The sequence below is a fragment of the Phascolarctos cinereus genome, unplaced genomic scaffold (assembly GCF_003287225.1).
Source record: "Phascolarctos cinereus isolate Bilbo 61053 unplaced genomic scaffold, phaCin_HiC Scaffold_7;HRSCAF=346, whole genome shotgun sequence".
NCBI lineage: Eukaryota > Metazoa > Chordata > Mammalia > Diprotodontia > Phascolarctidae > Phascolarctos > Phascolarctos cinereus.
Window position 1 is genome coordinate 53,492,481 of NW_027556180.1, and position 12,358 is coordinate 53,504,838.

Sequence of the window (12,358 nt, forward strand, 5' to 3'; positions counted from 1 at the left end):
ATCACAAAGTACATTACCAGGAGAGACTCTACATAATTTTTAGTTCTACCGTTTAAGAAAAGGCAGATTCGATTCTATGATCATCTAAATACAATACCATCTAGAACAAGAACTGGATGTGTTTGAAATCCATTCCAGCCCTATGATTTTATTAGCAATAGACTAACTAGAGAAAGTTTTTCAGTCCAAAAGAAACTTCTGTCTATAAGATTTTTTAAGAAGACAATTTGCCATTTAGATATCTGCAATTTAAGAGGCCCCAAATAACCCATGTTCCTGATCTCCACACAAATAGTAATGTAAAATCCAGAAGCTACTTAACACAAACTCATGCAACAAATGAAGCATGGTGTATAGAGAGAAGACCTGGGTTCAAATCCTACCTGAAATACTAAAAGTATAACCACAGGCAAGACACTTGGTCTCTGTCAGGCTCCGCTTCTTTCCCTATAAAGGAGGGGCAAGGCTAGATGGCCCTCCAAGCTCTAAAACTGTGACAGTCTATGAATACTGCCAGCATTGTGTCTGAAGTCAGAATGCAATAACTCATTGATCTGTGAGCCACAAGTGCACAGGACTGAAAACAAAGAAGCCTTATCGGCAGCAAAACTAAAGACCCCAGAGTCCAAGTGGGATCAAACCCAAAGGCTTCCTCCACAGGACAGAGTAAGAGGCTATCTTCTCTGGGAGTACATGCATTCTGAGGGACCTAGATTCCCATCCCACAGCAGATCAGAAGTATCAAACAAGAAAAGGGATGTATGTTGGGAGAAGAGAAAGGTCAAGGAAGGATCTTAGAAAGTAAACTGATAATGAGGAGAATTTTTTGCTGATGTTAAGGGAGAAAAGAGGAAAAAAACTATAAAATTAGACATAAGAACTTTAAAAAAAAAAAAGAAAGAAAGAAACAGCAGCCCACAGCCATTTAGCTTGTCCACAGGGGCTAAGGGCATGACAGTATTGCTACAATAACTTCCACGCATCCCTGAGCCTCCGAGAACATGTTAAACTAGGGCCAGAATGCTTTGAGAAGGCAGAGTGTAATACTATTTTGGACAAATTCTCATCAGATTTCTTTTTAGCTCTGACACCCCAAAAGAAAACATTTTAGTTGTTTGGTAAATTTCCATTAACAGCAAAAAATGACATGTTCCTGTATTAAGTGTCTGTGGAGACAGAAGGAAAAAAAGGAAAAAAGTACGCAGACTACAGAATTCATTAAGTGAAAAAGAGAATCAAGAAGAGATTCCTCTATGCAAATATCTGCATCAGCCCCACATTCTTCCCTGTGATGCTGCTGTGGTATAAGATGGTGATCCAGGGTAACAAAATAACTTAGACAAGTCTTCTTTCTTTCATGGCAAAGCCTCAGCATACTATAGAAACTACAGAAGACAGTGGGAGGGGAAGAAGGAACCTCTTTTCTAGATTCATTTGAGCAGTTTTGAATATATATCTGAAGGTTATTGATCCTCCTTTCTCACTCAAAAGACTTTCCTTATGCTTACTCTAGAGAAAAACTGAATAATCTAAAATTCAAAGCATTTAAGAAAGTCATCAAGGAAAATGAGAGCAAAATAATTCACAGAACTGCATTTGCTGATAATTCTCCTGAATTTAAGTTCCTTTTTAAATAGCAAAAAATCTTAAATGATAAAAAAAAAATTATTTATGGAATTATGAAGAAAACTATAAAGTACATTATTTTTACAACCTGAATTTAGAGAAATGACTCAGAATTACCTTTTGGCCTTTTTACTAACATCTCTGGGAGAATCTTTGTGAGATGACCTGGAACGGGAACTCTCTTTGTGAGATCTCTCTGATCGTTCTGATCGCTCCGATTTTGGTGATGGGGATTTCGCTCGCCTACCACTACTGCTCCGAGAGGGACTGGGAGATGTGCTATGTCGCCTTTTCCTGTGCAATGAAGAGACAAAATATTCAATAACTGGTAATGAATAGCTACATACATTAACTCCTACCAATATTTACTTTCAACTGCTACAGCAATGTTATTTTGTATCAGTAGTTCAAGTCCAACATGCCAAGTGACTTCTCCGTCAACAATTAAGGCTTTTATTACCAAATTATCATTTCTTACTAATGCCACACTACTGAAAAAATATAGTCTTTTCTTCAAGAGCAAAAGGTTAATAGTAAGAACATGTTATACCAAACATGATACGGTCCCAGACTTCATATGAAGCAGGGACATAAACACAGGGTGGACAGTTCCACATAAATGATGACCTTCCCTCTTGCTGCAACAGGAAAAGCATCAATCTTTGCTTTAAGATGAATGAATTTAATCTCAAAGTTGCATGTGAAATGTTTTACTTTTTCTTAAATCACTTTGAGAGCTCTTTGGAATAGGAATGTCTGCCATGAACAATCGTAGTCACATGATGCATATGTGCATCTCTTTTACCAAAACCTTTCAGCTGTAGCTAGCCAAGGTTCAAATACATTTCAAAGGATGAAGCCCAAATCTTCTGGATCAAGGGCCCTTACAATTATTAAGAAACCGTACGCTGCAACAGGGCTCAAACAGAAGCAAATTTATGACACCCTGTAACTTGGTGAACCCAGAAGTGTGAACCTCTCTTCCTAACTGAAGCCCCTCTGAGCTGAAGTGAAGGTAAACGGCTCCTTTTTCTCATCCTCCCCCACTTCCAGGTTGAAGGCAGCCATCACTGGCACATTAATCTGTGAGAGCTGCTTATCTGGGAGATAATGAAGATCTAGTGAGTTGTTTTGGTCATTTGACTCTTAGGTTTGGTATGTGATACTGCAACTAAATTCCTCTTCTGAGGTAAGAACTTAAGATACAATCTGAACCTTGAAATAGGCAAGATGGCCACACAACCAAGCCCAGAACTCTCCCTTATTCTCCAAGTAAATACTGCCGCCCTTTGTGGGCAAAAACCAACTGAGCCCATGACCAAAAACATCATTTTTCCAGGTCACTGCCATGATTCCTTTGTGTCTTGGTGTCCTCATCTGTAAAATGAGGATCCTGGACTAGATGACCTCCAAAGTCCTTCTGGCTTTCGTTCTATTTGCTATGAAAACGTCACATAACAGTCACACCAGTCCAAACCCCCAACTTTCTCCCAAGAGCAAAATAACAAAGGCTGCACCTTTCTTTCCTTGTTGGTGTGCATTCTTCCTTTTCCTTCTTGTCTTTGGATCGAGATTCCAGTTTCTCTTTATCCTTCTTGTCTCTCTCACGCTCTCTTTCCAATTCCTTCTCCTTTTCCTAAAAAAATTTTTAAAAAAGCATTTCTGAGATTTGTCACATTTTACAAATAATTTAAAATTCTGTGTAATTTCACTTATCCACTACTGGGTTTTTTTGAGCTTATGTGATTTTCAAATATATATATGTGAATTTAATTAACATCTGAAATGCTTTCACACAGAAGACATCTTTTAAAAGTAGGCTTTTAAATATAAGCATAAAAATAGACAAAAAAGGGTAAGTATCTTATCATGCCAATAGTTTATCCATATTATAAATGGTGATTGTTCTGGCAGATTAAAAGTCTTACAGCAATTTAACAGAAGACATAAACTGGCTGAGCAATTTTCCAATATTTGCTTGTCCTAAATCAATGAGATATGCAAAGTACCCATGTGCCAAGCACTATATCTACACTGTACTTGTTACAAGGGACTCAAAACAAAAATGAATGGTCCTAGCCCATAGGGAGTCTACGTGCTGTTCTACAATTCCAAATGAAATATCAATTTCTACTAATATCTCCTTTAAGGACAGGGACAATTTCTTATTCATCTTCCTATCTCCTATTTCAACATGCATTGCACACAGTAGGCACTTAATGTTTGTGGAATGAACAAGGCAGGGGTCTCCTGAATAATTTTTACACTCCTTCCCAAGGCTTATTTAGCTCTACACTAATGTGAATTTTCTTCACAAATTTATAAAATTTGAAAGGGGGGTGAAATCTGCTCAAGACAATTCCTTCCTTTTCCAATTAAAATGGGAAAAACGTAAAAGATCCAAGAGGCAACTATGTTCTAGAACAGATGTCGGTGATTTTAAACCATTAAATTTCATCTGCTACCATCAAGTCTATTGAAAGAATAAGTTTGGAGGTAGATAATTTTTCATACACTACAAAACTCTTAATCACTACCTCCCCAAAGCTTCATATACCAATCAATCAATTCTGTGGCTTAATTATCAGTTTTGAAAACATTTCATGTTCATTTGGATCAGAAATATGAAAGTGATAAAGAGACTGGGTACTATAATGCATAGAAATCATATTTTTCCAATTATAAATGCAGTTAAATGCCTAAAACAAGCAACTTTTAAATCAGCACATAACTGCAGCATTACTGATTACTCTATGACTTCCAGCCTTGTGAAAATCTGAAGAAAAATAAGTGGTGGTTTTTTTGGGGGGAGGGGATGAGGAGGAGTGGAGGATAGGAGAGGAGACAGAGAGACAAGACAGGATGGACAAAATGATATTCATCACTCCCAGCTCTGCTAGTTTCATAAAGTAGCCTAAATCAACAGTAACATTTCCTGGTCCATGTAGTCAGCAGTGTTGGCGCCTCAGCTTCAAGACACTGTACAGAAGTTTCCTACAATCCAAAATTTCACCAATTCAAATTGCTTTCAGGCTCCTTGTGCCATTTCTACAGTGAGGTCCAGAACATCTCATACTGTCACAAGTATAATATCACCCCTTCGCTACCACCAGGGTCTCACAGACATACCTAAAAAGATTAATCTATTATAATTTTATAGGTGATAGAGGCTACACCGACCCCTTAAATAAAGCCCTTTTGCCTACTTCAAAAGGCTTTTAATATAGAATTCTAAACATGCCAAATGTTGTCAAATGTTTCTCATGTTTACAATTCAGAGAATACAAATGTAAATAAGCCAATTTCTTATGTTCTTTTAAAAGGATATAAAACTTCTAAGCCATTAGTCTAATCAATGAGGCAAATACCAAAATATAGAATTCCCCTTACTCTCTGAAGAAGTTTGTCTCTGTAGTGTTCCACTTGTTCTTGAAAGCTCTGCCCTGGTTTTTTCGGCCTTTTCCCAGATTCCAATTCATCCTGAAACTTCATCACTTTGAGCTGTGGAATAAAAGGGCATTTAAAAGTTTGTCCTCATTACCAAAAGCTTGATCAAAAAAAGGTTCCTGAGGCCAAGCACCACAGTCATTGTTTCCTATCTGGCTTATGAAGACCAATGCAAACTTAACTGCTGTTGTTCAGTTGTTTCAGTTGTGTCTGACTCTTCACGAGATTATCTGGGTTTCTTGGCAAAGATACTGGACTGGATGGCCATTTCCTTCTCTGACTCATTTTACAGATCAGGAAACTGAGGCAAACAGGGTTAAGTGACTTGCTCAGGGTCACCTAGCTAGTAAGTGTCTGAGGTCAGATTTAAATTCAGAAAGTCTATCCACTGCACCACCTAGTTGCAGTAATGAGTAATTAAGTCAGAAAAAAGTTCAAGACAAGACAGAGTAGACTGGCCATAGCTGCTAGGGAGGGAGAGTGGGACCTAGGGTTTGCATCCATCTTTGCCACTTTATAGCTGGGTTACTTCAGGCAAGTCACAGTACGTGCCTGAGACCCAGTCTCCCCACCTGTAAAAGAGGATCAATTAGCATTGGTACTACCTACTTCACAATGCAGGGGCAGGCGCCCCTCGGCACAGTAGAAGAGACATGACATACAAACATCTGATAGCATATCTGGAATAATCAATCAACATTTGGGCAGTTACTTACCTGATCACCTCACATATCCAGACCATAGCCGTCTGTTAGCTTCTTGACCACAGGAGCCATTCCAACCCTCTTTCCCCCAATAAAGTTTTAAAATGAAAAGCCCTATTTTGTTGTCTTTAGTTACTCTTGCCCAGCTCAATGCCTTTAGCACTTGGACATCATTCTTAAAAGGTGCTGTCCTACTTCTGTATGCAAACTCTGTTATCTGCCCATGCTCACCTTTGATGCAAGTCTAAAAACATCCAAGCTGGCCAATGAGTTTCTCTGTGCATCCAGATAGGTCTCTGGACAATTCACTTTTTTCCCACCTCATCATAAATGTTTCTCTCTCTGCATTCAGAATTTTATTACTGATATTTCCCATCCCTCCCAGACTTATGTGTCATGTCAAAGTTTAATCCATGGGATCCTATCTAGCCTTTCTCTGCACCACTAGAAACCTGCTCTATAAAAACGTGGAGCACATGACATATGGCCAGCTTTCCTTGCCTATCATAATTTCTAAGATGAGACTGTTATTTCCCCTCAACATACTCGTAATTTCCACCATTTACAGCTAGAAAGGAATTTGGATATGAATGTCCTCTTCCAACTCTTTTGTTTTAAAGATGAAAAAAACTAAACTCAAAGATAAGATATTAAAATGACTAGTTGGATACTTGGTTAGTAGGAATCAGATATAAAATGGCTCTTTGATTGTGCTACCTTTTAAAAGAGAGAATTAGGATGGTTAACAGAAAAGTGCTAGACTTGAATCCTCAAAGACCCAGTTTAAATTCCACTGCTGGTATTCTTTAGTTGGTGACTGTATGCAAATCACATAAGTTCTCTGAGCCTGTTTCTTCATCTATAAAATATGGATAATAACTTTAATGTACTTACTTGTTACCACATAGGATTGTAAGGACAAAGTATGCAAAGAGTTTTGCAAAGCTCAATGCAGTGGTAACCATCAAGTCTCCTGGGCTGACTCATCATCCACATCACAATCCCCAAACTGGAGTGCTCTCCAAGGCTGTTCCAGACCTTCTCTCTTCTCTACACTTTCTTGGTGACTTTATCACTTCTTACAGGTTTAATTATTAACTCTATGCTGACTCACTAATCTGCAGATTTAGCCTCAATCTTTCCACTGAGCTTCAGTTCCACATCACCAACTGCCTACGGGACATTTCAAACTGGACATCCTGTGGACACCTGAAACTCAACATGTCCAAAAGAGAACTCATAGGGGCAGCTAGGTGACACAGTCAATAGAGCTCTGGCCTTGGAGTCAGGAGGACCTGAGTTCAAATCCAGTCTCAGACGCTTAACACTGTGTGACCCTGGGAAAGTCACTTAACCTCAATCGCCTCACCAAAAAGCCAAAGAGAGAGAGAGAGAGAGAGAGAGAGAGAGAGGAGAGGGGAGAGAGAGAGAGAGAGAGAGAGAGAGAGAGAGAGAGAGAGAGAACTCATAATCTTTCCCCTCCAAACCCTCCCCCTTTCCAAATTCTCCATTTCTATCAGAGGCACCACCATCCTTCAAGTTTGTAATATTAAATGTGCCAAAACCATCTTGCACCCAACCCGTTCTTTCTATTCTCATTACCACCACCCTGAGTTTAGTCCCTCATTACCTCTTCTCTTACCATCTGACTTCCTTAACTCAATAAAGTCTCCACACTTCCTACTGACTCTAGCAGCAAAGAGAAACTCACTTCGCTTTTAAGCCCTTCATGATCTGGCTCAAGCCTATCTTTTCAGCTCCATTATACAATACTGCCCTTCCCAGACTCTACGATTCAGCTGAACCAGACTTCTCTCTGCTCCTTACACTTGTCATTCTATCTCCCACCTTTGTACCTTTGCACCAGTTGCCCCCATAAATGGAATGCACTCCTTCCTCACCCCATCTCAGAGAATCTCTCTTCAAGACAGCCCAAGAACACTCTCTATATGAAGCCTTTCCGGATCACCCTAATGCCTCATTTCCTAACTACTTTCTATTTATTTTTATTTACTCTGCAGGCTCCCTCTACTGCCCTTTCCCAAATTACCTTGTATTTAACTACTTTGTATCTATTTATACTTACTAGCTTTAGAGTTATATACTACATGTATTTTTTATAAGTCCTTGCTGCCTCCTCCATTAGCTCGCGAGTAAATTATTTCATTCTTTGTGACTGTGTCCCCAGAACTCAGCCTGGCACATAGCAGGGATATGATAAGTACTGAACTGACTGCAGAAACTTATTCTGAATATATTTATTCTGTGACCTCTTACAGATGCACATCTTTCCAGAGCAGTCATTTGCCTGCGCACCAAGCACAGCTGGCACAAAGTGGGCATTTAATAAGTTGATGACTGACTTATCAAATAAATCAAAAAGTTATTGGCTACCCTGCTTCCGGCAAAGAGAGCTCCAGCAAACCCCTACACCAATCAATATGCCAAGACCATGATCTGTTTCCTGAATTCCTCAACTACTGCCTTTCTTTCCAGGTCATCTGAGCATGCTCAGATGACAGTATCTCTTAGTTCCTGACTATACTAATTTTTGCCCAAGGGCTTTTCATCATGTTTTCTCCTCTAATTACCAGGTTTCCTTACATAATCATATTTTCTTAATACACAATGCTAGTCCACCCCACCATTTCACTCCTTTGGGGCAAGATATACCTTTCCACAACCACAATCAAATAATGGAACAAACTGCACACTAAGCCTCAGAGATACTGACAAGGTCACATTTGAATCCTTATGAGGCTCTCTTAGTGTGCCTGGTATAATTTTTTACCTCACAGAATAAACAGCATGTCAGGCCCTCACACACAGCATTTACTTTTGCTTTCCACAAAATTCTAGTAAATTTGGTTGCCTGGTCACATACCACAAATCAGAAGGCAAAAAGTAGAATACATACATCACTAGTGATATACTAAAAGTTGAAGTCAAAGAAACAAAAAAAAAATGACAAAAGCACAAACTCAAAAAACAGTAGTCTGTAGTCACTGTTATAATGGGTCCAAGAGTCATATACCTACACATCTAACTAAACTGTGAGGACATCATTGTGTTTATAGTATTTATAGTACTGGAGCTGATATTCACAAAGGGCCTGTAGCCACCAAGAAAAGGTTAATTTATAATCTATATATTCTGTTTTTAAAAAAGAAAAGAAAATAGAAAAATTTTCATTTTTTAAAGTTTTGGCACCCAAAATGAGTATCAGCCATCTAGAAAATCTCACTCATTTGGAACAGCTCTATCCTTACCCAGTGATGCTTGAGTAAATAAGATGTTTTTGTATTTAGAAAATATTCTAACATTTCGTATCTAGTTTCTGCTCAATGTCATATCAGTTCTTTAATACATAGTGGATTTTATTCCCTACCAATATTATGTACATGTCCTTGCTTTTCTTGGATTTTACAAAATATAGTTACTGCTCTTAATTTACCCTGTACTTACTTTAAAATCCTACTAGATAGAAAATCTGTTACTTGAAAAAAATTTCCACCTAAAACGACTGCAGATGCTTACATTCATTTATTCAAAACCCACTAACAGGAATTTGAAAATGAATAAAAAGGGAGTTAAGAAACACAAACATAACGTAAATGATAACATTTGCACAGAAAGGAGTACAAAGTATATCAAATAAGGCGCGAGACTACTCTCAGAATGACAGCTAAGGAGTCTGGAGTCAGAGATGCAAGCTCCAATGCTAATGCAACAGTTTCTTATTACCCAAACTAGAACACTTGGGAACTATCCTAAAGTTTAAAAAGTTAAGTTACTGTTGCTAAGGACTGTCTGTCTGTCTGTCTGTCTGTCTGTCTGTCTGTCTGTCTGTCTGTCTCTCTCTCTCTCTCTCTCTCTCTCTCTCTCTCTGTCCCAAGGAAAAGGCAGACCTAGACAGGTTTGTAGGTAGCTAGAAGCAAGAGTACGGAAAGGAAAATTTTCTGAATATGCAAGAGAGAATTGGACTGATTGCTGTCAAAGGTCAAGAAGGTCCCTTCAAAGCAGAGAAAGAAAAGTTAGTCTTGGAAAGAAGTATCAATCTCAAGCAGAAAAAGTCAGACCAGATTAGCAGAATGAGAAAAGAACTGTCATATCACAGGCACAATATAACAGTTTTAGAATTAGTGTAATTAATCTCTAACACCTATAACAGATAGCTCACATTAATACAGTGCTTTAAGGTCTATAAAGCATTTTGCACAACTACCCTATAAGATCTAATACAGGTCTTATCCTACCTAGTAGATACTGAGCTGACCTTGGAGCCAGGAAGACCTGGGGCCCTCTAACACTGGCTGTGTGACCCAGGACAAGTCACTGAGCCTCTCAGTGCCCTAGACAACTCTCTAGGACTCTCAGTGGCAGAGGCGCTGACCTTCATAAACAGAAGGACTGTTTTATTAAGGAGTCCTCACTTCAAAGTCACAGGTCCAGTCCCTATTCCTATTTCAGATGAGAAAACAGGATTCAGTGAAGAGACCCACCCATGGTCACAAAGCTGGAGTGTGTCAAGGCAAGGCCTGAACCAGAATCTCCTGACTCCAAGCCTAGCACCGTAGTGCCCATAGAATTTCAGAACCTGGAAAGGAAGATAAGAATTGCCTATTCCTACCCTTTCGTTTCATAGACAAGAAAAACAAAATCCAGAGATAAGTGAAGAGTTACAGTGAGTGACTGATGCTGGATAAAAGCCCTGGTTTCCAGACTCCTGGTTCAGTATTCTTCTCATAACATCACCTCTAACAGTCTAAAAACACTCAGCCCATCGACAGTATGCTGGGAAATTAGTAGACTTGTGAACAGAATAACTGAATATCTGTTGGTTTAAAACTACTAAAACTGTTTTCATATGACATGCTCTTAAATAGTTGGTTTAAATAATCCTAGATTTTTTGGTATTTTCTAAATATAATTTCCCCAAATAATTTCAAACTACACCACGTCCAAGAGTCTTAAATATTATCATATCCACTTTAAATAATCTCTCCTCTAGGATAAACATAAAGAGAGTGCGTATTTAGAACTGGAAGGCATCTAGTCCAAACCCTCTCGTTTTAGAGATGCAACAAGGCCTAGAGAGGTTATGGCGACTTCCTCAGGTCGCAGAACTATCAGAGGGCATAGGATTCAAATCCAAACTCTTCCCTCAGTACGACATATCACACTTCAACATCCCAGAAATGACAAAAGCCTCTGAACATCTCACACAGTTGTCCAAAGGCCCAACTAAAACAATGTAATTTACTCATGAGGACAGGTCCTCAAGGGCAGCCAGATAGTATCACAGTGCACAGAGCAGTAGGCCCGGGGTCAGGAAGAACTGAGTTCAAATCTTGCCTCAGACACTTACTAGCTGTGTGACCGCGGGCGAGTCATTTAGCCCTGTTTTGTCTCGGTTTTCTCATTTGCAAAATGATCTGGAAAAGGAAATGGCAAACCACTCCAGTATCTTTGCTAAGAAAACCCCAAATGGGATCACAGAAAGTTGAACAAGACTGAAAAGAGTGACTGAACAACACCATAGGTTCTTAGTAACTTCACCCCCAATCCTCACTTAAAATTTTGTTTTTAAAGTACCTTGAGATTTTATATGAACAGAGATACATCTCTAACATCTAAAATCTACTACCATGTGCATTCCCTAAAACCCTGAGCTGATGAGACAAACCAAGTCCCTTTACTTGTGTGGTTTACTCACTGATTCAACATACAATTTTTAATTAAGCCTGGTTACTGAATGGCTCCAGGATTAATATTCTGGTCTCTTGAATTCAGTAGCCAGTTCAAGTCATGGCAGACTCAAGTTTGAGGGAAAACATAAATGGACTAGAAAGAACAGGGAAATTGGACCCAGAAAATCTGGGTTCAGGTTCTAGCTTTGCAACATACTCCTTGTATAATTCTGGCAAGTGGCTTCACCTTTATGGGACTCAATTTCCTCCTCTGGAAAATGAACAAGCTGGATACAATCATCTCTATGAGTCTTTGTTACCTAAAGAACCCCTTCTTGGGGTTTTTTGCTCTTTTTACGAGTTCTTTCCTGCTAGAGAAAAGGTAGGATATTTTATTCTCCTAGAGGAGAAGCCAAAGGTGCGTATTTTAGCTCTCACTTTGCCACTGAGTAGCATGGGCTCCCTCAGCTCCACACTGCACAAGGTTCTCTTCTTCTTGTATAAAGTATCAAGACATAGTCTCTAACCTCACAGAGCTTACAGTCTACTGAATGATCTCTAAAGTTCTTTCTAGCACTAAAATTCTTTAATTCTATGATTCTGTTCCCAGTTCAAACCAATCAGAAGCAACCATCTAAATGGAAGGCAGGACAACAGGAACACCTACAAGTGATAGATCCCAGTCTGACAGGCTGAAACCAGAAACCAAAGACATCTAACACAGTAATCAGAGCACCAAAGTCATCAAAAAGGGTAAATTAGTCAGGATCCTCTACTTAAGACAGCAAAAATGCACTAAGCATTGGAAAACCATTCCCATCAAAATTAAACCAAGTGTGGCATATAAAGAGGCCCAACAGCCATCTGAGAAATGCACACCTGACAACTCAG

General features: G+C 39.1%; 1 protein-coding gene across 5 annotated transcripts in view; it reads right to left on the bottom strand.

Annotated features, from left to right (window-relative positions):
- U2SURP (U2 snRNP associated SURP domain containing) overlaps positions 1–12,358 on the bottom strand; it is a 103,630-nt gene that overhangs the window by 27,934 nt on the left and 63,338 nt on the right. For all 5 annotated transcript variants that reach the window (XM_020970904.2, XM_020970905.2, XM_020970901.2 and 2 more), the window contains 3 exons: positions 5,017–5,127; positions 3,144–3,262; positions 1,744–1,920 (listed from right to left, as the gene is read on the bottom strand). In XM_020970904.2, the coding sequence (XP_020826563.2) occupies positions 1,744–1,920; positions 3,144–3,262; positions 5,017–5,127 (407 nt within the window). The remainder of the gene's footprint in view (positions 1–1,743; positions 1,921–3,143; positions 3,263–5,016; positions 5,128–12,358) is intronic.